Raw genomic sequence first — 27093 nt, forward strand, 5'->3', positions numbered from 1 at the left:
TTCCTGCGTACAGCTGGCATCCAAGGCATACCATGGAGTCTGTACAGTGGAATAAAACAAAATATTGTTGAAGTCTAACTTTATCAATGGTCCTGCCTTTCGGAATGACTTTAGACAGGCAAAAAGTAATGTTGTGTGCCAGTCTGTAGGTCCTGCAGGTGAGTGTTGCAGTGTGATGAGCAAAAGGCAGCAAAGCAGGCATGATATTGCTAAATTTAAATTCATTACAGGAGTCCTTTGAGCCCATAAAACAAAAAAGAGGAGGAGGAACAACTGTGAAACGGTTGATGTAGAGTACATCTTGGTGGCAACTTGAGCTGTTCTGTGGTTTCTGGAAATGGAGCAAGTAATAACAAGCTGTTTTCGTTTTTGTCTACAACAGGCTCCTAAATATTTGAAAACCAGTCCTTTATGTATCACTCTTTTATCCTTTAGCTTAAAAAAAAAAAAAAAACAAAAAACAAAAACAAAAAACAAAACAAACAAAAACAAAACAAAACACAAAACTGGGTAAGTGTTTCTCTATAGACCCTTTTCTGGACATGTTTTGTGTATCCTTATCCCAGTTACAAGAGAGGTGAATCAGTTGGAACGAACTATGCCCAAAAATGGACACAGCATTCCCCTGGCCTTGTCGGGGATAAGTAAAATGAAGAAATATTATTGAGGTTGTAGTAAACTCTTGTTTATGCTACTGACCTTGTTTGGTGGGTTTTCTGTGGGTTTCTTTTTGTATTCGTGTCGCATTGATTTGTGCTCACTTGTGATCCCCAACTGCCCATCTCTTTTTTACAGGCTTCCTCAGTTGCTAGTTGTTTTCTTGTATTTGTGCTATTCATTACTTCTGTGGAAATGCTGATATTTGTACTTCTCTTTACTAAACTACACTCTCTTGAATCATATTGAATTCTAATACTGCAATTTCTTGCAGCATCTACACCCCGCCCCCACTTGGCATCATTCACAGAACAATTAAGAGGAGTACTGACTGTTCCAATGTTCAGGTTATCTATGAAAATACTAATTGCACTGCAGCCAGGACAGATTCCTGTGGAACATTGCTCAATATTTTCTTACAATTTGATTGTCAACTCATATGTAAAACTTTTTTCAATAGAGCTGTGTGCACGTACTGTAAAGTAATTTCAGGTAAACAGTATTCCCTTAGCTTGTGGCAAACTTGTCTGTTACCCTGTAGGACAGGATAATGTTCCTTGTGGACAGGGGAGGAACAGTTGATGGCCTGTGTATTGAAGTTTTTTGGCTCTGTGTCTCACTTGTTTTCTGTCTGTAGTTCCTACAAGATTTACAATGTAAACATTTAAACAAAGTGTCCGGTTTGGGCCTTGCAGCATGAACTCATATTGAAAAGAGAATCCACCCTGTAAGAGACACCAAAATGTTCTGTCTCAGTATAAAGCTTCGATTAAAGCACGTACCTTCTCAGTTTGCAAAGTCAAGGGGTCAGGAGTTTAATATAAGTAGAAAAAGAGGGGTGCTTTTCACTTTTGTGTGCCTCAGATTAAACTGAGACCTGGATGGCTAGATACCAGAACATACCATATTGTGTTCTGCAATTTTTTTGTTCCTCCTCAAAGAGCCAAGAGGCGTCCCAGACAGATGGTAGGTCCCATGGTTGTTACTCCTCCTTGTGTCTGGTTGCATAATTGCATGCAAGAGAACTTGACTTGCATGAGACTTCCCTGAAAGCTTTTGTTCAATGCTTTAACTGTGTGACCATGACAGCAGGAAGGTAGCTGATATATTATATTAAGTTTAATTTGGGAGTGGAATGCTAAAAATACTTGGGAACCACTGGTGTATCCCTGCTGAAGAAAAGCTAGTCTGAGCTTTTTTTGTTTTTCTCTGAAGGAAGATCTTTTCAGAGATCTGTAACTAAGAAGTGCTTTTTCCACTAGTTAAAAAAAAAAAACCCTACCTTTTTTTTTTTCCCTTCATTTTCCTTGTATTCTCTTATAAACAAGCACCGGATAAAGTAAATCAGAGAATGCAGAATAACCACTAGAGAAGCCATGTGTACTTCTCAGGATCAAGAATAACAATTTTCTTGCAGGGTTTTCCTTTCAAAAGTCTTTCTAGGTATTTAGTTGAAGATACTGGAAAGATGCTTGTTCTGACATTAATTCTTAAACCATATGACATAATACTTATTATTTTACTTCTTCATTGGTTGTTGATTTAAACAAGCACATATCCAGACTTTAGAAACCGTAAAAGATGGAAAGCAGTACATGATGGACTGTGCTGATGACCATATGCTGCATTGTATAGGGCCAGTTTTATTTATTGTTTCAGTGCAAATTTATAGAACTCTTAGCTGGGGAGAGGGGCGGGAGGAAGAGGAATTAAAACTTTATCCCCTTCCTGGTACAGATTAATGATCCCGAGTGGTGGTGTAAAAAAGCCTGGGCAACACTCAACTGTCCTTCCCTTGCTTTCTTTTTATATCTTTAGAGAACTGAATACAGAGTAGCAAATGGTATTTGGAAATTAAGACTTCTGTTTCTCTTTCATTTCATTTATATTACAACACAAAACCTAAACCTTAAACCAAAATAGGGTAAGATGATGTTTACCCTGAATAATTGTCCCAACTCTTAATTTTTGCTGGCATAGGTAGGCTGGTGAGCCTTTGTATGGACAATGAATGCCAGCCTGTTCTGGTTCTAGTTAGAATAAAATAAGCTAGACCAGCAGGTTTGCTTCTTTCTGTTGCTTTTGCATCAGTGTTAAGACTTGTGTTGACTTGGCTATTTTTTTTAAATAACAAAAAACAAAATCTGCACTTCTAACTATCATAACAAAGCACTATCTAGACCTGCATTTTTTTTAAAAGTCTTTTGATGTTTCATGAGCAACTGAAGAAATACGGTCTTGATTAAGTTAATGTCAGGTGAGTGCAGAACTGTTTGGAAAAATTTGCAGAGTATAGATATTAGAAGCTTATCTTAAAAATGTGATTTACTGAGAAGGACTCTGTCAGTGTCTGTCCCTGCGTCCATTACTAATCAATATTTTCATTAGCAATCTGCTAGAATAAAGTCTGTTAAATTTGCAAATGAGACCAAACAGAAAAGAATTGTTGCTCTGAGAACAGGATTAAAATTAAGTGTTGTTAACTATACCAAATATTATCAACTATACAAATACAGGCCAGGGAGTAATTGGTTGTGTCAGTCTTTTAGAAGAGCATTTGGATTCTGTAGCAGGCCACAAGCTGAATATGAAATAGTCAATGGGATGCTTTTGCAATAAAGATGGATATCATACGGGAGCATGTTAATGAGATTGTCCACAAGATATGTGAAGTACTCCTCTGACTTTATTTAGCATTGCTCTTAGCCAAAATATTACCTTGGCCACTGCATTTAAAAAATAACAAACAACTCAACTCCAAGAAAGGTAAAGAAATGATCAAAAATATTCTAATTTTTTCCACAAAAGCCTTAGTTTTTTTTTCAGAAGCCGGAGCTGCGTAGTCAAAAGAAGAAAAGGCTAACTGATCTCTTATAAGATCTTTGAGAATAACAGGTCTCTCTTAGAACTGTAAAGGTGATCCTGTTTGAGTTTGGAAGGTTGAATGAATGAATGAATGAAGTCCCTTCAACAGAGTTTTGCAGCTTTTTTGATGAATGAAGTTAGTCGAGCAATTCACTTTCAGGAGAATGGAATTAAGAGGGAGGTGGCATAAACAGGAGGAAGGAAACCATTTAAAATAGAAAAGAGACTTATTGTTCATTGTTCATGTTTGTACAACAGTCTTCACTTTTGCTCTTAAATAATAGTTTGCTCTGACAAAACTGTATCTGTTTGTTTGAACACTAGAGCTAATTAGACCAGTGATCATATGACAACTGCCGCCTATTTTCAAGTTGTTGGAATCCTCCAGTAATGAAGGATATTGCCTCCAGAAGCTGGTTTGGGGTGGAGGGGTGGCCACAACGCCAGAGAAACATCTGATTACAGACCTAATTGTGTTTCTCAAAAGGAAAGTGTCTCAAAACCCTAAAACTGAGACCAAGTACAAAAAATAAAATGGAAAAATGTGTTGTATACAAGTTTCTCAACTTGAAGTTTAACAAAATACAATTATGATAATAAAAAATTATAATACTTTACATTGAGAAACTTAGTGCTCTCACCTGTGCTGAATACAGGATTTCCTTAACCTAAAGCTGTGTGTGCATGACAATAGCAAAATATTTTCCAGAGGAAACTCTTCTGCTCTTCTAGGTATGTTTAATGTGTACAAGGGAAATTGAGAATTCTCCCTTCCTTGATTTTCTTTGGAGGTTGCAGGGTGGGTGGGTTAACCTCTTCTACAGGTTTTTTTTTTCAGGCCAGCAGCTCTGTCAGTTGACATTAATAAACTTATTCCTCAGTGTGTGGGAGAAGGGGAGAAACGTTCTGCAGACAGAAACCATGATGAGAAATCCAGACTTTCCTTCAGCTCTGAAGGGAAGTATGTTATTTCTCTGTACTGTCACTGAACTTCATCTTCAATATTAGGTTTTGATTAGTAAATATTGTAAGGAACATAAGTCAAGCTCAGCTTTTCCTCATTATAAAGCATAAGGAAGAGATGGTGGACTGTGTCAGTTCTTAGCCTGTAAAACTGGCTGCTTGAAACCCTTGAGCATTGGTAACAGCTATCAGAAACTGCTTTTTGCCATGATAAAAGCTGACCACACCAGCTTTAATTTAGTTGTTCATTATTCCTTGATGAGAAGAACTACCTACTGATTCTTTTATGGCTTTTAAATTTCATATGGTGTTTCTTTGGCAATTCCCCCCTCCTTTTTTTAAATTATAGATTCTATTGAAACCCTTGTGTTTGGTCACTGTGTTCGAAAAAGAAGCTTCTCTTTCATTGCTGGAGAGTGTTAACAAATGAATATGTATTCATATTGGCTTTTACTGAAACTTCCTATACATGTCCAGCCCAAATGGCAGAAGAGGGGGGTCAGCTTGAACAGGTTGTTTACCATTTGAGATTTGAAGTATGGAAAACAAGTTTCACTGAGGAAATAGCTAGAATTTTTTTTTTTTTAAAGCAAAGACATGAACTGAACACTTCACTTGTCTCTCTGCCAGTAAACTTAAACAGTTAAGACCTGAAATGTTTATTTTGCAGTTTGTGTAAACTGTAGCAAGTGTTAGCTCAGGTAGCATTTACATTGCACAATTCTTCATAAACAAGTATGTTAATTGTAGAGCTATTATTGTATCATCAAAGATGGAAAGCTTAAATGTCAGTTAAAAATGGAGCCACGTCAGTTTTCAGAATTATAAAATAGATTCCTTAATTTTATTTCTCTTTTTGTAGATAATAAGGGATGTTCTGTTCATTACTTGAGACAGTTGTTAAATGTCTTACATAGCTGCATACTCAAAACCACAGTGTGATCAATGATGGCTTTTATTGGCCATGAAGTTAAACATGTGGCTACATCAACAAGTTACCATGGGGTAAACTGAGTGCATTATCTCTGGTTAGCTACTGTACAGTGACTGCCCACATGCTCACTGTCCCCCCACAGTAGCTGTGAGGTCCGCTTCCATGAGGGGAAGCTCCTCTGAAGTCACGGGAGCCAAAAGGGCAACATGTAGTAATCCTGCCAGAATTACTGTAACTTCAGAAAGGCGTAAAATGGAGATAACCCTCAGGGGTTATGAAGTGCAGTGTTGCCTGGGTTTTTTTGTTTGGATGGGTGGATTTGGTTTTTTTTTTTGCTTCCTTATGGTACCGCACAGGTATGCGGACTGGGATCTGAACGTGAAGAATTTTACCCAGTCTTGGGCCTTCTTGTGGCTCTGGCCCCTCCATCCATTAGCGAAAACCCAGGAGTAGAAGATGCTTCTCCTCGTGGTTGACTTTGATATGTCTTATGTGCAGACAAGGAAGGTCAGTTAAGAAGAATATAGAATTATGAGAACTCAGTTGATATGATAGACAGGGGTAGAAGGATGGAAAAAATACTGATTTGCACCAGTACCAAGAATGAGGAAGAAATGGCTTCTTGGTGACAAGAGGAGCTTATACAAGTAGATGATTCGTGTGCAACAGCTCATTAAGTGCTAGGCTGGCAACATACCAGCTTCTAGTGAATCAAAAAGTGGTAACATCAATAATTGAGGAGAAAAAACATTATTCCCCCAAGGTTGGGAACTTTTTGATGTGTTCTGACTTAGGTGTCAGCATCAAGGCAGTGCAACACTATTTAAATTGCCATTGATTCTGGATGTTTTAAGAGATATAATGAGAAAAAAGACTTAGAATAAAAATAAAGAGACGGCAAGATGGTAACAAAGTAGTAATGGTAAATGGTGAGGAGAAAGGTTTTTTGTTTGGTTTTTTTTTGGTTTTTTTTTTCCTTCCCTGACTTTCATTTCTTTGACTAAATGACACACAGAACTAAATAGCTAGGAACGATATAATCCGTAAATTGATCATATGCTTATAAACAAATAATACAATATAGTGTAAAATACAACTTTTATTAGCACACCAGCAATAATTCAAGTGTTTTTCTATGGTTCTCTTTTGTTTACTGATGTTTTTGATCTCTTTCCTGCTAAGTTAAATGACGACTCCTACTCTAACTTCATTAATTTTAGAATTGTTGTCTTTCCATATGTGCAATCTCTAATGGATGGAGTTGGTAGGGTTTCACAGTCTATATATCTGGGAGTATTGCAGCCTCGACTGCTATTCATGCTTCTGCATGTGATCTTGCTCCATACTGTTAAGATGTGGATTTTATTTCTTTATTCCACCTAGCTTCTTTGGTCTGAAAATAGCTTTGGTTACTGAGGAATTGTAAATATAAACATGTTGATTATAAATATAATGTTTACTGAGTTTACTTCTCATATGGCTGTGTTTTCTGCTCTAAGGTCACTGTCTGCATTTTAGACTTTTTATATTTAGTCCAAGAACGCCTAGGGCCTGCTTGAGCAAGTAAAACTTGCTTGTGCTTTGAGTTTTGGACGCAGGTCAGTTTTGATCTTGAGGTCCTATAAGCATGTCAGCACAGAAATGTGTCCAGGATAACTTCCCCCCACCCCCATGGCAAGAATTAGTAACCTGAACATAATGTGCTACTGTAATTATACATCTAGTGATTTCAGATGTTCATTTCCTACCAGCTTGGAGTAAAGTGACTTTTATCTGTACCTGTTTGATTGTGTATGTTTCCCTGTAAGAAACTCAACTCCAATGACTTTTTTTTTTTCTCTCCCTTCACATCTTATACGGTGGAGAGGCTGGATATATTTGGTGCCTATAATATCACCAACCCTTAGATAAGGCCTGTGTATTCCAAGTCCTTGTCTCTAGTTGTGATTTAAATGCAGCATTATACCAACATGTCCTTTCCTGAATCTGTGATGAATCTGTGATGTGAAATACTATGTTATCTTGATCCTGCTTCGTATAAGGTGTTATTAAACTACACTTGAATTTATGTTTTCTGGAATGTTTCCTTCAAACCTCTGCAGCTTTGTTAGAGGAAAATTGAGTGAGTTTCAAGAAAGCATCATAAAAATGGGTTGTTATGAAAACAGCATTCAAATAAGTACTATTTCTGTTAAACTTTCCATGCAAATCCTTGGCTGGCACATCTAATTAAAAGTACTGCTTTGTGCCAGGTGAGTCAGGCTTTTTAATTTCACAGCAACAAATTGTTTTCAATTCTAGTTCTATTTTGTGGACAAAATTCAGTTATTCTCGAACATAATGCTTGTTTTTCATACAGTAATGCTGACTACTGGTTGAAGTATGCAGGTGTAATTTAACTTTTTTGATAATGTTAATTCCTTTACACTGGTTAACATTTCTGTTCAAGTATGACCAAATTATTTTGTTCTGGTTCCTATTAGCAAAATAATTATGTATGGGAAAAAATTGAAAGCTAAAATAAGTTTTCCACAATAATACAGCTACTGTGGGTATCTGTTGCTTAAAAACAAAAAACACCCCAGGCAAACTCAATTAAAATTAGAAACTAGGGTATGTAAGTTAGCGCATAAGCCTGGATTATGTTTCTTTTCCCCCACATTACATGCCTTGCAAGACACAAATGTTCCAAAAGCCCCTGCACTTATGGGGAGCTAGTGAATAGCTGTTTGCACCTTAGTGGAGAACTGTGGTGCTCAGGTGACAGCTGAAGTTTACCCTCTGGTGGTGTTCTGACAAGACTTCTTGTCTTGCTCTAAAAGTCTATCCAGATACAACTATTTTGAATCTGTTTACTCAACTGTGACTTACGGCCTAATTTCTGGAAATAAAACACCAATTGACTTCAAGTGTGTTTTTGGGTGTATTGCATCTTTCTTAAAGCTGACTTACTCAAGTTGCAGTAAAACCCAGATTTGTTTAAAAGCTGACAGCACTTGTATTTTTTAAACCTCTGTCTTGTGTCTTATCTATAGTAATGACCAAAAATAACATTCTGTTTTTCTGGGGAATTTTTCTTTTTGTGTTTTTCAGTGTATGCCGAGAATATTTTCAGAACGGTGGGAAAAGAAAAGCACTTGAAAAAGATGAAAAAAGAGCACTTCTTGCTTCCAAGACCACTCCAGCTTTAAATGTTCCCCAGACTCCCAAGATTGAAGATCCCTTGCCAAACTTTGGCTTGACAAATCATGAAGCTATAACAGAAGAGTAAGTTTTACTTGTTTTCCAGAGTGTTTTTTCCCTTCTGTGTGTGATAGGACTTACCTGGACATTTTCCCCATAACATTAGATCAGTCTGATGTATTTTTAATAGTTAAGAAAGGGCATTTTCATGTGAACATGTATATATGTTTCAAGAAATATTTATGTTGTAGTATATTTTGATGGATGCCATAAAAAATTGCTTGAGAATGACAACTTAGTCATCTTCATTTAAGTGTCAGAGCAGTTTCACTTTTGTGCAATGCAATTTATATTAAACCTTGAGGTGAAATAAGGGAGACGTTAATTAAGTTAGAATCTAATGGCTGTTCAGCATTGTTGAAAAGTCAATTGGTTATGTAAGTACTAAGTAAGTGCCAAATGTAAATATCAGAGTACTTTAAAACTTTCTTTTCATAAATAATTGCAGAGAAACTCTTGATTCCAATTATACACTTCAAAAGCAATTTTGAATTCTAACCCTTCATTTTAAATGTGCTAGCTTTCTGAAGACTGGCTGTGCAGAAGTTGTAGTGTCCTTGAGGTATTTTCCTAACAACAGTTTTAATTTTGTTTTTGACCTTCACTCAAGTAAGAATTTTATTTTTGGCATTCAGGAGTAGCTTTACTTCAGTTACAGTCCCAACCTCTTTTTTTTCCTAAATAACATGGGTCATGTTTGTGGCTATTCTGTGTGTGATGGAAAGAATTTAGTATTTTGCAAGTATAATGGAATAATGAATGCATAAGCATATTATCATTAAATGTTACACTTAACGACTTGCTTCATATTCTTTATAGACCAGTTCCTACAACTGTCTGCAATAGTGTTTTTTCTGTTCTGTGAAGATTTTTCTCATCATTGTAGCATGTCTTCTGTGATCAGCACTTACTTTAAGTTAATATAGTATTACTGTATCTATCTAATACTATAGTATTACTTAGGAAAGGAACAAGCATGTTACTAATGTTACTAGCAGATGTGTCTGTCCCTACGAGCTGGCATCTTCTGTGGTTTCTCATGTTTGTAAAGTAACTTGCAAAAGGTATAAAGATCCCAAATGCACATGTAGTTGTATAGTTACATGCAAAATGAAAATGTTTTCCTCATTGTTGTCCTATTATGACAAGACAAAACAGATGCTTCCAAAATGAAGGTAGTGGCTTCTCATAAGCTGACTTCCCCCACCGACTCCTCTTTTCAGTGCTCATTTTACTAAGTCAGCCTCAGAATGAATACCTGTTTTTAATGAGAACTACCGGGCACTTTCGCACAAAGGGCTGATGAGATACTAATACCTTGTAACATATCAATAACGCTGGCATTTGTTAACACATAATTTAAGCATTACTATAAACAGCAATTTGTTGCTACTTGTTTGTTTAAATCAATAGGTTTGATGATTATACACTATTTAAAGTTAATTTGTCTTTCAGTGGGAAGCCTTGTCATGATAAAGCATTAGCTCTCTCTTTGCGTGTGCTCTATCTTCATACTTTATACAGAGTTTATCATGGCCGTTGCAGAGCTAACTTCACATGAGTTTGTTCTTGCTACCAGTAGTCTGTAGCTTTACCTTTTGTTCTGACTAGTGTGGATAGAAAGTAGTTAATAGAGAAGTTTTTATTTAATAACTTTAAAAGTATTTGTTAATATAGTGAGTGATGATGATGTTTATCTTCATTCTCAAAACTTTCAAAATTCATAACATCTTTAAAGACTTGCCTGGCAAAGGCAAGTTTCATAATATTTACCTGAGTAAGCAACAAATGATATAAGGTTTTTAGTAGCTGTAGAGACCTTAAAGCAACAAGGCATAGGTGTTCCAAGTCACTGCCCAGAGAAATCAAAATTCAATTTCTTCCTCTATGCCTTATAGAAGAAATTACAGAGTTTATCAGAATGAAAATGGCTTGTGTATTACACAAAGCATAGTTTTCTCCTGAAATGCTTTTCTACCATGTCTACACTGATCAATTAGCGAAGCCTTTGAATCTTGGTGAGGTCTTGGTACAAGATTGGTAGGGAACCTCCCCCATAACACACACACGCACTTGTTCAAATACTGTCACTCCATTCTGGTAATGCTACAAATAAGAGTTGTGGAGTTGTCTTAGGTATGGCTAAGCCTGTGACTTTTTGTTTTACTGTGGTAAGTGTAAAGACAATAATTTTGTTCTTCCCGTATATAATCCTCTCTCAAATAGTATTAAAAACAAGTTGCTTATGTAGGAGCTCTTTCTGAGCTTACCTTTACTGGCAAGCCACTGTACTTTCCTTGATAAAGAGCAAAGCTAGCTCAGGAATAAAAGGTTCCACAGGTAGTGAAAAAGATGCTGGGAGATGTGAAGAGAAGTAGGAAGCACTCAGCTGGCTCTTAAAGGTGATGGTAGGAAACATCATAGGAACAAGAAGGGCAAAGTTTACTGCAACTAGGAAAGTCACTCAGCCTTTTTGAACCCATTTCCAGTTGCTCACACTGCTCACCTCTTTGCCAGATTAAAATTGGTGAGCCTCACAGAAATAATTAATTTGAACAGTCTTTTTTTACTTTCATCTATATAAAAAGTAATGTATTGTCCACGGTACTTCCTTCCATCCCAGAATGAGTTCTTATGTCTCTAGCATTACAACTGTACCTGTTGTGAAGCTGGACATCCAAAGTGGCTCAGTCTTGCAAGATAAAAGTGGCTGGTATCTGCTGTTTAACAGCTCCTCCCTTCAGCAAATCAGTCCCCTCTTTGTTCTCTTCTTGAGTATTGTTTCTCTTCTTTTTCCATCAAATTAAGCAGTCTTGCTTTCTATCCTTAATGGTAAAAATCACATCCTTTTTGGTATGGATTCTTCTCAGGTGCTGGTTTGACTGTCTCTTAAGGTACAACCTATCATTCCGTCTTTCATATGTATCTCAGCAAGCTAGACCTTCCCATTGGATATCTTTATGTGTGGATGTTACAAAAGATTTGAGGCATACCAGCGTTGCCACTCAGAACCAGATGTATAGCTTTGTTCTGCTCTTCTGACAGCAGCATAAGGCTTCTGAATTTTTTTCCCCTCCCATCCTTGATAAATAATAGAGTAATTGAAAACTGTAAACTAGGAGATCAACACTTGAAGTGATTAATTTCAGAGATAAAGTGACTTTCCTTATGGTCATATAACTGCTCCATTTCTGTCTACTTCCAAGAGAAAATGTCACTTACCTGTACAGCACCTAGTTGAAGAATAGGTGCATTTTTAAGGGGCTAATAATCGAGAGCTGCAGTCCATTTAATAAAGTTCTTGAAATAAGCAAGTGTGAGATGTATTTAAAATGCACTCATTTCCCAGGTTATGTACATTTCTTTACCAGTTCCTGATCTTTAACTATTCACATCTTGTTTTCCTACCTATACACTAATGCATTGGAGAACTGTGGATTCAAGATATGCTTGGAGATTACCTACAGTGGCAAAGTACTTCCCTTGCTTTTAATGTTGCCTTGACTGAAAATCATTAGGAAATGGGGTTGAAGGGTGATCATCAATGAATTCATCAAGACTATGTTTCTAACAAACTCATTGGCTCACTGGATCAGTGATTGTCACCTGGATTACAGTTATATTCTCACTGAGTACTCTGACTTAAGAGTTGCAGTGCTGAAAAAGTAAGTATCTGAACCAGTGGTCGTCAGAGCATCTGAATCTGTGGTCTGTACTCTTTGTATATGTTCAGTGACTGAATCTAAGTGCTTCTGAAGAGCTTCAAAATGATTTCAAGCACGTAACTAGGATCCTGTTTCTACTGATAACTGGCAGCCTGAGAATTGCTATTAAGCGATTCATTGCACCTGTGCTCTGAGAGGCAGCAAAACCTGACAAGCAACAGGAAATCGAGACACAAGCGAGCATCTGAATCACTGCTGCTTTTAAGGTTTTGAAGTACATTTGCATTGAACTTAAACTACAAGGCTCCTTGGATGTGACACGTAGGGTAGTGAATTTGCCCTGTGTGAAAAAAACTTAGATCTGTTGTCCATTGGTGTAAAAGAGAGTTTCTGGCTTCTGCTTAGCTTGGAATCCACAGTTGTAACTTTCCAGAAGTATGCCCCAATGCTGTAGTAGTCTGAAGTTGTGTCCCCCTTCACCCAGTCAAAAATAACGCTGTAGCCAAGAATGCAGGTTTTATAAGAGAGGAAGACAGAATACATCATAGTGATTTTTCACTCTTCCGTAGGTGAAGTGGGCTCTCCCGGAGTTTAGAGGGTTCTGGGTTGTGCTGCTTAATTTTAATCCATACAAGTATTTCATTGAATATTTTAAATGGAAAATGCTAAGATCTCTAGAAGCTGTCACTGTTCTTTATGGGAAGTTTTCTCTGCACTATAGAGTCACGTTCCCTCTTGTTGTGTTTCCTGTGGTCCCATGTGTCTTCTATCCTTTTGCTGTTACCATTGGACTCTTACGTAGAACGCAAGCATACATACAGACATATGTTTTTGTGTTTGAATGAGAAAGAATCTGCCATTAGTGTCTCCATTTGCTAGACAAGGAGACATGCTGGTCTGAGAAATATCATAGTAGCCTTACATGGAAAAAGACGCTACTTGACTTCAGCCCATGTTTGTGATTTATGGCCACTAGGATCTGAATGGTCCCTCTGCAGTAATCAAATTCCTGTTATCCAGATTACATTGTGATTGGCATCCAAGCTGGGAAAAAATTGTTGCTATCATCTTCATTGTGAAATCTCACTCAGTACTGACTGACTTACAAGGTAGTCTGGTAATGTGTGCGGTTTTAACATAAAGATAATTGTTGCGCTATTTGCCTTGGTGATGCTGGTATTCTGACAGAAGTATCCCTTGGATATCTGCTGTTCCATATACAAACAAAATCCTTAAACTTGGCATTATTATTCTGCTGATTGCAACAAGAAATCTTCTCTTGCTTCTCCAACTCCTTTCTGTGGTAGATAACTGGGAGTTTAGGAGGAGCACAGAGAGCCCAGATCTCTTTATTACTGCTTAAAGATACTTTTTTCCTGGAGTATTCCTTACTGCTTTGTTGTTGCTATGAGTGCAACCATGGCTTTTGCAGTTTTTTTGCAGTTATCTGTCTCTCTAGGGCTGAATCTTTCCCAGAAAAATGACAAATGATATTTGGGAGATGCCAATTGGAATTGGCTACAGAAACTTGAAGCAAAAAGCAACATTTGCTTGCTGGAAAGTTATCCTTCTCCTCCCTGTGAATTCCCTGTGAAAGCTGTGAGTTCGTGTTTGTTTGCCTCTATTAATGGATTTTGGGTATTCTAAGATCTTACAAATCATGATGGAAATTTTTAGATGCAGCCCTGTAAATGATCCAATAGAAAGAACTCAAACTGTTGGGTGCTAGTGGTGCTGTATTTTTTTTTTTATATAAGTGGATGCACTCATCAAGTTGTGTTTTAGAGAACAGGTGGATGTGAAGTCTGTACTAGTGGACTTGAACAGAATTGTTTAACTCCAGCATTTACTGGTTTGTTGCAATTGCAAAGAAAGAATAAACAGCAGGGGCCTCCAAATTCAGAATGCAAGGAAAATAAAAAACTAAAGAACAATGTCTTTGATTGCAGGATGTATTCAACAGCTGAGTCCTTTATTAGTGATAACTGAGTGCAACATTCAAATTCTAATTCTTTTAAGAGGGACAGCATATCAGGTTAGACAAACTAAATGCCAGGATGAGGCAAAACTTTCAAATGACGAAATAGCTGACTGTCAGTACTTCTGTACAGGTGCATTGATCTTATCTGGTGCTACATTATATATACTGGTAACTGCCTTAGTCATGAAGAAAATGCCTATGGTTGCAAACTTGAAGACCATAAATGTTTCTCTAGGCATTGGTCAAGGAGACTATCCTTTGGAAGATAAGAATGCTTTCAGAGGCAAGGCAGCAGTCACCATCCTCAAAAGTTGCCAGGCATCTTTTTTCTTTCCTTTTTTAACCTATATATTTAACTTAAAGAAAAGAGCAATGATGTCTTTAGCTTCATAAAGGCATTTCAGATTGGTTTTGCAGTTGGTCACAGATGATGTCATAACTTTCCAAGAAACTTTCCAAGAAAAGGCAAATCTCATCTGCCAGCCTCTGGCATATCTTCTGTTGTGCTATAATGGGAGCTTCCACCAGACAAGAATGTCCTCTCTTCATTTCTTCAGTCTGCTATTTTCTTTCTGATTTCCCACTCCTCCAGTTTTTTTTTTACCCCAGGAAGTTTTGGAATCTGGTTGGGAAGATGATGGGCCAGTTACTCAGTGTGGGTTTTTTCATTTTCCATGACGTTCTGGAAGGGTATATGTGCATCTCTGCAGCATTCTGGAACTAAAGTATTCCTCAGCAGTCTGTCCTCAGCAGTCTGTCAACCCCTTTCTATCAGTCCAAGCAGTAAGTCATGATTTCTCAAGTTAATCCCCACTTTTTTTTTTTAAAAAATCATTCACCTTTTGTTGTTTGGTAGCATAGTTAAGTATTTAGCATTACAGCCATTGGCCTCCTTATATATAATTTCACCTTGAATAGTAGCTCTTCACACAGTGGCAGATAAGGAGATAGATTTTTGGCTTACTAAAATGTTCTTCAGAATTCTTCCGGGATAAATTTTCATTTTTGAGTACTTCGGAAGTACTCTGGGTAGGACTCTTTCCTAAACCAGATGGCTGTTTTTCACTATTTCTTACTAAAAAGCTTTTGGATACTCCAAAGGAAAACTGATTGCATGGAATGGAATAGACTTGTTTTTTTTTCCCCAAGTAGTTTTGAGGGAATACTTCAGTTCATTTACATGTTTAGAATAACTTCCCTACAATTTGAGCAGCCGGTTTCTAAGTTTGTGGCTCTGCATGGACTGATCTAACTCTTTCACAGCATCCACTGAAAATAGAGTTGGAGTGAACCTCCAGCATTTTAAAAAATATTAGCTAACATAAAGCAAATAAAATATTTAAAAATTTTTGCAGGGAATAACTAAATGCTTTCATTTTTAGATTTTTTTTGTGTTTACTTTGGAATACCATTATGTGTTCTCTTGTCTTTATTAAACCAATTATGGCATTTGACTTCAGATGCTTTTTAAAATGGGACTGACAAGTAGGTAGGTTATGGAGTGTTCTCAGTTTCTCTTTCAAGCTCCTGAAATTTTAACTCTGGTGACTTGTGTGACTTTAACACCAATAAATACCACAAAAAGGTAAGTGAGAAACACAGAGCCTGTTCAGTGGGCACTTAAGTTGCCATTTTAGTTTCTCACTAGAAGTACACAAGTTAATAGTATTATAGCTGCTCTGAACATAAACTCTTCGGCTTGAGGACCATCTGCTTTACTGATGGAGCTTGGTTCTTTAGGTATCTCAGCAATTCAAGTAAGACATTCACTTCTATCAGTCACTACTGTGGTGTTCTATGAGAAATCTTTTGCATTAGTTATCTGACATTGTAATTCAGAATATAGCTTCAAAAATAACATTTGATAAAACAGAATTCTTGCTGCTTCTTAGATTGCTCCATTCCTTGGGGAAGATCAGATTACTTGATGTTGGTAGCTGCTTTAATCCATTTCTGAAGTTTGAAGAATTTCTGACAGTCGGCATAGATATTGTTCCAGCTGTTGAGGTATGTAATGTTTGCTGAATTTAATATAAATTTGATTCTCAGATATTTTAGAATGCTTCAAAATGACTGTAAAAGAAGTATGTTTAATACTTAAGTATGTATCTCAAATATCTGCACTTTAAAAGGAACTGTGGCCCTCCTACTACATCCTTTCCCGTGAACAGGCTCTAAACTGTAGTTGTGTTTTGTTTTAAAAAACTGATTTTTTTCAAGAGTTATGCCTTTTTAATGCGGTTGTGAATCTTAAAATTGGAGAATTTTAGTAGCCATCTTTTAATGGCATTTCAGATGAGTCCTTGCATCTTAAAAGACATAAATAAAAATTGACTAGTCTTATGCTTAGACATGAACCTCTCAGAAGTTGCATTCACTGACAGAAGGAAATGATCAGTGACTGTACTTGGTGAGTTTTTCTGGGGAGTTTTAGTAACCAGAAGAGCACTGTAAAGGGGGCTCTTCAGTTTATTGCTACACATATTCTTGAACGTCCACAATACTGAGGACAAATTTATCAGCACTTTCGGGGTAAATTGCTTCATTTTCTCTAGGTAGTAAGGTTCTCAAATGCATTAATTCTGCTATAATCATATGTTCTTTCTGTCTTTTGCCCTTGACCCAACTTTTGTCAGTCCTAATAGCATTTATCAACCAAGCAAAATAACGAAGTGGAATGAAAATGAAAAGATACAGAAAGGAATTCATTTCTGACAGAAACCAGAAAAACCTTTGACCATATACATCTTGACCACTTACAGTTTAAAATTAGGCTCTATTAAAATCCGTGGCCTAAAGTAACTCTCTCTAGAAGTGGAGAGGTGAGAAGTGGTGTATAAGTACAGTAATAGAGTTATCTTGGAAGTAACGTTCTTATTTGCTGCAGTGTGGTTTACGTGCTAAATGCATGGTATTTTGTTGTGGTGACCAGGTTTAATCCATTAACACCTAATTTATATTTTTGCATATATGCTTAGAGATAATGAAGGGTATTCTTGAAAAAAATTTGAGTCTGATCAATTGCTTTTTAAAGCAATTCAATGTTAGTTTCATCTAAAACAGAGAAACTTTGAATGGACTCCATCTTGCCTAATTTGAAGAATAGGCATCAGTTGCCCAAACATGATGGGCACCACTTAAGAGGCTGTAGGACATCTGTATAGGGCTGTTGGGCATGACACAGGACGTAAAGGAGACACATGCCACTGAAGCGGCAGCCTATGGCATCTAAAATGGTAATACATGGCAAGTAAATTTCCAGCTAAGATACATAGAGCATGGGTGTCTACATCTGAGGTTCTATGTTCCAATTGCAGTCAGTAGAAATCTATTAAAAACAGTCAGTGAAACCTAAACGTCTGCTGTTTCATGGTGAGGTGAATTATGTTCTGACCTCGTGGGCTGTATCGACTAGCTCTCCAGTGACTATAATGGGAGCCTAGGCACCTGAAGTTACATTAGAGCTGAATCTAACCATTAATTTTTGGATATGGATAGTTAATATTTTGCTATCTAGTCTATTGTGCTGTTTTCATTAGAAAATTACTTTTGTTCTCATGAAAATCAATTTAAATATACAGCGACAAAAACCATTATTGGAAGAGTCCCAGAAAGGTTACTTCTGTGGATGTAATGGAGGAACGTGAGTAATCCAGGCCACACAACAGGAGAGGGAGTAGTCAAGTAGCTGCAATTTCTGTGTACTAACCAGTTCTTCAGGCTCTCTCCCAGTGCAAGGGAATGATAAGATAATTGATTTCTTGTCATCTGACGCAGTTAGTAGCATAGCTTGATGATAGGAACTCCATGGAGTGCTACTGTACAGATCAACGTAGTTACTGTGAGGCCTGTCCCAGGCTCACCAGCTTCTCTTACTTCCATCCTCTTGGATTTTTTAGTGTGTTCAGGGCACCTTGCAACCTAGCTAGCAAGCGTCCTTGGAGTGACATGGAGTACAATTTGTGCACTCCAACTCATCTGCTGGTATAAGCTTAGGCCCACCTCCAAAACAGAATTAATAAGCCCTGATGTAGTCAAGATGACTCTCTGAGCTGCATCAGCACCATAACCTCCTGAATAAATTTATCTTTAGGCCAGCAGTTGCTTGCACTGATTTAAGACTTCAGAATAATAGCCAGAGGGTTCTTATGGTAGGTAGTGTCGTCGTCTGACCTGAAAAATGGATCTGATAACTTAGTGGTAGAAGCTGAAAATAGAACTGGTAAAATCTTCTGATTTAGCAGATCTTTTAGATAAGATACCAAAATACTTTCTGAAACACATTGAAGCATAAAGGCTTCTTAGGAAGTCAGTTTCTTGAATAATATTGAATAGAGGGTTAAATAATTCCTTCTTTATTAATAGAAATAGGTTAATCCACTTTCTGCATATAGAAATGCTTTGGATATAGACCAAGTAGTTGAGTAAAATACTTCAGCTAACTTAAGAAATAAGAAGGATGTAATTGTGGAAAAATTAGAGGAACTGAAATGTTAGTTATATAATAAAAGAATGAATGTCTTCAAACCGTTCAGAATCTGTATGTTTCAGAGTGAAAATGTGAACTGTAGAGCTATGAATATGGGTATATAATGGGAATATGGTAATCTGGTTTTGTGTTTTTGATTGGGGTGGGTCTGCACCAAGAAATGATTGGTATTCTCTTTAATTAGGCATTGTTCAGTCATCACTTTCAGTGTCTTGGTGTAATGTATATTGAGGGAAACACGCAGTATTATAAACTAGGAAGAGGGAACTGAGACAGGGATAAGCAGAGCAGGTTTCTTCTTGACTTGTTTTTGTTGGCCACTCCTTCAAACACTCTGCTTGTAACACAGATATTCTGGAGTATAATAAGCAGTGCTTATTTTCTTGGAGGAGTTTAATTTGTCTACACTTTAAAAAAAAAAAAGAAAAAAGGGCAAAATTGGAATGAAATGAGAATCTCCACTTTGGGAAAATCCGAATATAATTTCATGCTGCTGGGAAACATGTTGTATTGGAATAAATATAGTCTGAGACAAACAAAGAGGCTGGAAGAGTACTGGAATTAAAAATCTGAAAATACAAGTAGGATTGTGTTCTGAAATGTCAGTGGATGCACTGCAATATGACTGCTGTTTCAGTGTCTAGAAGGACTTTAATATCAGTTCAAGACTTTTATAGCTAGAGTTTAGCAGCATTTTTGTCCTAAAACTGCCTGCAGAGTTCAAATTCCACTTGAAACATACTTTAGTCCTGAAATTCTTTAACATTATTTCTGCATGGTTTATGAATATTTTTCCACTACTGAGAAATACTTGCAGTCTAAATTGTTTTTTCAGTTGTGTATGTATAACCTCTAACTTTTTAAGTCTTGCTTCTAAGTATAGTTAGCATGTTACTCTGAACAATTATTCTTCAAAGCACTTCTTTCTTTTAAAACTTATTAGAGGATATAATGAAATTACTACTGTTAATTTCCTGCTCTAAATATTACAAGGAAGCAGAATATAGCCCTGCAGGTATAATGGTTGCAATTAAAATTTCTTGATTATAGCCACATAATGCAAGTCTCTTTCTTGATTTTTGCAAATTGGAGGCCAAGATTAAAGCGACTGAAAAATGAATCCCAGGGCTTTTTTTTTAACATTGATTACTTTTTCTAATTTACTGCATATTCTCAGAGAATGTGGTTTTACATAAAAAGAAATAACGTTCTCTTCTATTTGGAAATAGTTGTGCATATCAGTTGCTTTATGAATACCTTTACAATAGTGTTCTAGTGATCTGGTTTTTTGAATAGTTTCATAAAACACACTATAAATATTTTTGCAATATGAAAATGCAACAGGTCTAGCGCCACCTTTCAGATGTGCTCCGCAGAATGTCTCGTCTCTGCTTTCACGTTCACTTACCTGTTTAGAAATCTGTCGTTCACTGCACGTTCTCTAGACATTAATAACAATTTTTGTTGCTATCATGTTGAACCCTTGTATCTTAGTATCTTTTTTTATAAGAGAAATCAGCCCAGATTTTGATGAATATAAAGAGTAAAAACTTAAACGTAGTGAATAGCATACTGTTACTCCTATTTTTTGAGGGCTCTGTGATAAGGATGTTAAGAACCTATTCTTCTGTATGTTGAATTGTGGTGTCAGTTCCAGTCTTGATGGCTTGAGCACACAAATGATCAGCAGATTAATTTGAAGCCCTTACCTTACTTTGATAACTGCCCAAATTTGTACCGCTACACTTTGCATTTACAACAAGGTTAAAACGTGGACCTGCATCACTGCTGCAAAGCAGTTGGTGTGCTGTAACTTTCTAACATAGCTTGCCTTGCTGTAACTTCTTTATGTTTCTGTGCCAGTAAGGAAAGTCACTTTTTTCCAAGTGACCAAACTCCTAAGTTTCTTGGCTTCTTTAAAGAACTGGTGGAAAAACTGAGGTATCAAATTTTCTAATTACTGATTTCAGGCTTATTTAAAAACCCCGAACAAACCAAAAGCAAAAAACAAACCACTACATAATTTAGATGTAAATTTCAAGAATTCCATTGTTTTATGCTATTGCCACATTTTGATATGCAACTATCTTGACAATGTATCGTATACTAGGAAAACATGGTATTTTGGCAGTCCCTAGGGGATACTCTTGACTTCCAGCATCTGGAGAAACAAAAGCAATGTAGGCTTATCTGAGTTCTTTTAAAATCATTTGTGAGATATTTGATTTGACGCTTTGTTCTATTCGGGCTAATTTTTTTTTTAAATGAACGGTTCTTAGCTATCAAATCTCCAGTAAATTATTGCACATCTAAAATTTTTCTTTGCAACTGTGAAAGCTGGAAATATGCATTCTTTTTAAATTGTTGTTTTAGATTGTTTGATTTAATAACAAGGGGGGGATGTTCAGCAGGCTTGAATTTTCCTCAAAGGAATGAAGAGGTGGTTATTGATCATTCGGTAGTTTTGAATTGTATTTGCTTTTTAAACTAACCTTGATGTTTGTTTTGCTTTTTCTGTTTTTCTTATTCCACCAGAGCGTATACAAATGTGACTTCTTAAATCTTCAAATTCAGCAACCTCTTCAACTGGCACAAGATGCTATAGATGCCTTTCTTAAGCAACTGAAAAATCCCATTGATTCTCTACCTGGAGAACTGTTCCATGTCGTCGTTTTCTCACTCCTCCTTTCTTACTTTCCATCACCCTATCAACGATGGATATGCTGCAAGAAGGCACATGAACTTCTCGTATTAAATGGCTTATTGCTTGTAATAACTCCTGATTCATCTCATCAGAATCGCCGAGCTATGATGATGAAAAGCTGGAAAATCGCCATAGAGTCCTTGGGTTTTAAACGCTTCAAGTATTCCAAGTTCTCTCACATGCACCTGATGGCATTTAGGAAAACTTCCCTGCAAACAACAAGTGACTTAGTTAGCAGGAACTACCCAGGAATGTTGTACATCCCACAGGATTTCAACAGTATAGAGGATGAGGAGTATTCCAACACTTCCTGCTATGTTCGATCAGATACGGAAGATGAACAGCTAGCTTACGGTTTTATGGAGCTACCTGATGCTCCTTATGACTCAGACTCTGGAGAAAGCCAGTCTAGTTCAATTCCTTTCTATGAGCTAGAAGATCCTATATTGCTTCTAAGTTAATGTAGCCGTTAAAATGCCCTTTCAGTCAAACCTCTTGCTTAACTAATTTTGCTATACTAACATGGGCTCAACACACAAAAATGGTTTGCATAAAGAAAATGCAAAGGTTTACAGAGTTTGCTATTTTTTTCTACTTTTGAATTTTAAAATTTATTCTTGTATGAAAGTGGAAAAAATACAAGTTTTATGCAAATGACTCATGTCATAGCATAAATTGCTGTTACTTTCTTTAGACTTGTATCACTAATTTTTTTCCAGAAAGGTACCATTCTTTTCTTTAGTGCTGTGAAGTGTGAATTCTATTTAATTTGCTAAATGTTGTTTCTACATTTTAACTCAGTGTGGTTGAGCTTAAGGCACTGGAGTTGGTGGGCTTCTGAGAAGTGTATGTAGGAAGAAATAATTTGCACTTTAATTAAATGTGCAGATAGGTTAAGACACTTGGTTACACATGTCCCTTCTTAATTATGGAACAAAATTTGTTTTCCAGAATTTGTTTCACTCTGGTTAAGCCTGGACCGGAGAAAGTATAATGCTTGCACATTTGATTTTGTTTATTGCAGCCCTCTTGAGATAACTCCAAATGGAGATAACACCAAAACACTGGAATATATTCATCCATAGTTATACATACTGTGTAATTTCATTGCATAAATAGTAGTTAGACATGAAATTTCTGAAGAGGTTATCCTACCCCACCCCCACCCTGCCCCAAGGAGTATGGTACGTCTAGACAATTATGTTTCACTTCAAAGCTGGAACATGGTTTTGCAATTTTATGAGTGTACAAGCACTAACATATATCAGTATTTCCCCAATGATGGTGTTCTGTATTCTCTTCAAACTGTGTTTTTTTGGGGGACAGGGTGGGTTTTGTCATGTTTTAAAGTAAATTATTTATGTATTTTAAAAACAAACAACTTTTTCTTTAATTGTTCTTACATGTAGACCTCCCAAGTTACATGGTAACTACAGACCAATTTTGTAAAAAGAAACATAATTATACAAGTTTTTCAAGGATACACATATTTGCATAAAAATGTGTATTCAGACCACATGAGTGAAGTTAACATACCCTATTTGTTTGCTTATCTGGACCCAAAAATTTTCTGTTTAGTTAAATAAAAACTCCATAGGTATCTGAAAACTGGTCTGCACTGTAAGGAGATGGAACAGAAGTGTTTTACATCTATTAAGTTTTTTAACTTTGTGTAATAAATTTGTGAGTTTAGCAGGAAAAAAAATTTCTGTTCAGTGGTAAAAATAGAGGATTCAGTATTAGTTTTGCTTAGATCTCCCTCCAATTAAAAATAATGGCCAGAATTCTCAGATTTGTATGTTAGGCTGTTAAATCTTTACGTAAGTGCCTAATAAGAAATGATTTGAACTAGGTGCCACATCATGGTTTTAAGACTGACTTCAGCAACATGGTAGAAAATACTAATATATAGTTTCACAGGTGGTTGTGATGAAATATACCTTACACCATATTAACCTACCATGTTGTATTTATAATACAGAAGTTACCAGATAAACTGAAGTTGTAGTGTGCATTTTACAGTGGTTGCTACAAAAATGAAACTTACCCCTTCCATTGAAGTTTTGCACTGAAAGTGTCACAGTTTGACCTACCTGTTTTTCTTTTATACTGTTTCCTACAAAGAGTCATCCTGCATTGGTCCTGCTTACACTCAAACATGAACTGGACTGCAATGCTTTATTCTTTAATGTAAGCTTTTTGTATCTCAATTCTTAAATTTAAAGCATCCCCTAATACCTGATTCAAATTTGTTATTCAATCTGAATGATATAGTTATAAACAAACTAAGCAATTATATTCTGATGCGTTAAAAAAAAATTAAGTTTAGACATACAAGTATCATGGTTGACTTTTATTTTTTTACAGAGAATACTTCTCTAATGACATACACAATAGCTTCAAAATTGGCTATAAGTCAGTATTTGCATATAATGATTTACCACTTCACTTTCACTAAAATATCTGTCATTCAAAGCCTTTCTTCTTCTCAGACTCATGTTAAAGCTAAAGTATTGGTGCTATAAATTCAGCTGTTTAAGGAAACTTCATCTGTGCATACTTCAAAGTGTACCTAACATTTTAACTGATACTCCTTTTAAAAAAAAAAAGTTACATACCAGCTAACATATATGTTGGCATTAGTTAATGTAAATTGGTTTGTGATTCATGCAAAAAAGCAATTCAGACCAAGATTTATCCCCCCAAAATAGTTTAAAATACTAACATTTAAAGTTTAAGCCTTTTTGGCAGGTTGGTGACACCATTCTATTTGTGGTTTAGGGACCTGAGATTCCTAACAGCTTGGTTTTCTTGCTGCTCATTCTAAATACCTGAAGTGTTCTTTTTTTTTTTTTTTTTTTACAAGGGACAGTAGATTGTGGTGGAGAAAGAAAGTGGGATTTACATAAATACTTATACCTCCCTGAACAATAAAGTCGTGATATCAGGAGTTGTTGGATATTTGGCTTTGATACAAGAAGAATGTCCTAGGTTATGAAATATTTGAAAATTATGACTGTGCAAGAGAACTCTTGTTCTTAAGGTGCTGGAGAGGAAAAGGAAAAAAATGTGTATTTGCATTTCTGTTGTCTTTATGTCACTACTTTTTGTGAACAAAGCACATTTATTAAAAAAAACTGAAAACCTTTTTAAAAATTGTTTCTTTGGGGTGGAGGTGTCGTTTTTTCTTACTGTGCAATCGGTTTATGCTGACATCCAGTGAAACTAATGCATAGTTATTTTCTTTATTGTCAAGAAAATAGTTATGTTGCGTTTATTTTATAAACTACTGAATTATAGTAAAGATGTTAAATTTGGTAGTTCAGTTTCAGCTTCTCTATCTCGGTTATGGCCTTTGCTTTACGGAAGGGTTTTTGGAGTTCCTCCAGTTGATCCTGTATCATGTTTCTTTGCCTGCCTGCTTAGGATGCGACCACTTTCTAATGCAGTTCCTCTCTTATCTCTCTAGATGTTCTTAATTTCTCCTCGATCTCCCTGAAATATCTTTGCAGCACCTGTTGTACATTGGCCCTTTGAGGTTGTTGCTGTTTTTTTCTACATGGTGATTTTAAGTACTGGAAGTGTTGGGAAAGGATGGCAATAGGAAAAGAAAACCGAAGAACTGAAAATGCAAGGCTCCTACTCAGATCCAGATTCTAAGAAAATTAGATTTCAGCAGAACTGAAGTGTGTCCCTAGCACTGCAGAGCCTAGCTGGTATATTCTGGTCTCTTACTTGACAGTGAAGATCAGAAAATGTGATTTCACAGTTGTTCTCATTATTGCTTCCTGCAGAATCTTTCTCTCCTTTTTGTCTTCAGGGAGACTTGCTGACTTGCCTTTAAAAGTGTGATCATTCTTTTTAATTGTATCTTCATGAATCAGCAGCATATCTGTGATTCCTTGCAGTTGGGATATGTATACAGGTGTTCTGCTCCTTTTTCCTTGTTTCCTCAGTTTTCCTCAATTCATTGTTTTGTACCTGTAGAATGGCAGGAAGATTTTAGAAGGGTTGCATTTCACAAACTTGCACTTTGTTGTTGAAACTTAGTTGTTTTTTTACTTTAAGTAAAATATTCTCCCAAGAAATTCAACAAATAGTTGCTTGAAGAGTATTCCTAAATCACAGTTGGACAGATATAGTACCAGCTAAGTGTTGTCCATGATGCTGGTAAAGCATCTGAAGCAGGTGGCATTTACTAAGCAACTGAGATTTCTACGTTCTGCTTGTTAAAGGAAAACCTCTTAGCTTTTTTTTTTTTTTGACCCATGTAACTTTTAGGCATGTTGGCCAGTTTTATTTAAAATTTGAAAAGGGGTAAGGATTTTGGAGATGACTGAGGTTCTTGTGAATCAGCTGTCTGAATAATTGGGGCAGGAAAGACAGACTGTCAAAGTTCACGTTTGAGTATCCAGCTGCTGCAGGTCAGCACTAGTGCTTCTTGACTAAGGGGATGAAGGGGCTAATTGTGATGAAGGGATTACAGGAACAAAGGACATAAATCTGCAGCAGGCTAGCCCTCTTGCAGTTCAAAAAGCCCCTGTGCAGCAGCTGTCTAAACTTAGGCAAAGTCAAACTATGCTTGTTTTGCCTGTCTAAGCAATGGAGCTTAAGATCCAGAAACTTCCAGCTCTTGCCCACCTGCGTGCGAGGGCCAATTCAAAACATGCATTTCCAACACAAAGTGTTGTGAAACACTAATGGTCAGGGAAGTGTGCCTTCTGTATAATGTGAGGGTGGTGAAAGCTTTTGTTTGGGAAGCACAAGTTGGTCCAGGACCAGTCTTCTCCCCAAGAAGGCTCCTGCTAGCAAACGATGGGAAAGGCTAGAGTCTTGCAGTCCTGATTCAAACACAGCTTTCCCTCTTCTGTGTCCTAAGCACCAGTTGACAGTGTTTAGAAGTTTGGGGTGGGTTTTTGTGGTTTTTTTTTTTTCATTCTTCCAGCCCATTAACCTTGCATTTTCTTGTGTGTGGATGGGAGAATGTGGTTTCAATCTTGCCTATCATCTAGATGCTACTGAATTCCCTGAGAGCAAGACAGCTGTGGGGCTGGAGGGTGCTGAGGGGAACACCGTTGCAACCCCACTCTGGCCATCGACACCAGGCGAGATGTAGCTGACTCTTCTTACAAGAGAATGTTGCTCTGGCCTCCAGGCAGCTGGAGCAACGCAGCGCAGCCCAGACCCGGGCCTGGCCCTAGCAGGGCGTGACGCCAGCACCGCTCTCCTCTCTTCTCTCACCTTCTTACACACAGTGGACCGGACTCCTCGGTGCTGCGCTCGGCCCCAGGGGACGGGCCATGTTGCGCTGGGTATCCTTTCCACCCCAGGCACCCCCCTGCCCCTCGGTGCAGCCCCCACGGCCCCCATGACACTACCTCCCTACCTTGCGCAGGCACAGCAGTCACCAACCTAAGTAAGAGCAGAGCTTCCCTTAGAAGTGATAGCGTGCACTATAGCGAGGGCTCTTTCTGTTAAGAAAACTCTTATTCCCGCTACAGGTGAGGGTTTTTTGCATCCTTTCAGCAGAGGTTCCCCTAGGCCTGGGGGCAGAGGGGCTTCTCCCCGCCGCCGGCAGCTGCCCCCGGTCTG

The 27093-nt window shown here is 37.1% G+C and overlaps 1 protein-coding gene and 1 long non-coding RNA gene across 3 annotated transcripts in view; one reads left to right on the forward strand and one right to left on the reverse strand.

Annotated features, from left to right (window-relative positions):
- The window catches only part of SAMTOR (S-adenosylmethionine sensor upstream of mTORC1), a 37806-nt gene extending 13159 nt beyond the window's left edge, over window positions 1-24647 (forward strand). For both annotated transcript variants that reach the window (XM_075147568.1, XM_075147578.1), the window contains exons 3-5: window positions 8513-8686; window positions 16201-16315; window positions 21333-24647. In XM_075147568.1, the coding sequence (XP_075003669.1) occupies window positions 8513-8686; window positions 16201-16315; window positions 21333-21962 (919 nt within the window). In that variant the 3' untranslated portion in view covers window positions 21963-24647. The remainder of the gene's footprint in view (window positions 1-8512; window positions 8687-16200; window positions 16316-21332) is intronic.
- Window positions 24648-25359: 712 nt separating this feature from the next.
- On the reverse strand, window positions 25360-27089 carry LOC142081064 (uncharacterized). Its single transcript, XR_012673217.1, has 2 exons — window positions 26888-27089; window positions 25360-25482 (listed from the first exon to the last, which is right to left on the reverse strand). It is a non-coding gene; the product is annotated as an uncharacterized LOC142081064 (long non-coding RNA).
- Window positions 27090-27093: the final 4 nt, after the last annotated feature.

The sequence above is a fragment of the Calonectris borealis genome, chromosome 1 (genome assembly GCF_964195595.1).
Source record: "Calonectris borealis chromosome 1, bCalBor7.hap1.2, whole genome shotgun sequence".
NCBI classification, from domain to species: Eukaryota; Metazoa; Chordata; class Aves; order Procellariiformes; family Procellariidae; genus Calonectris; species Calonectris borealis.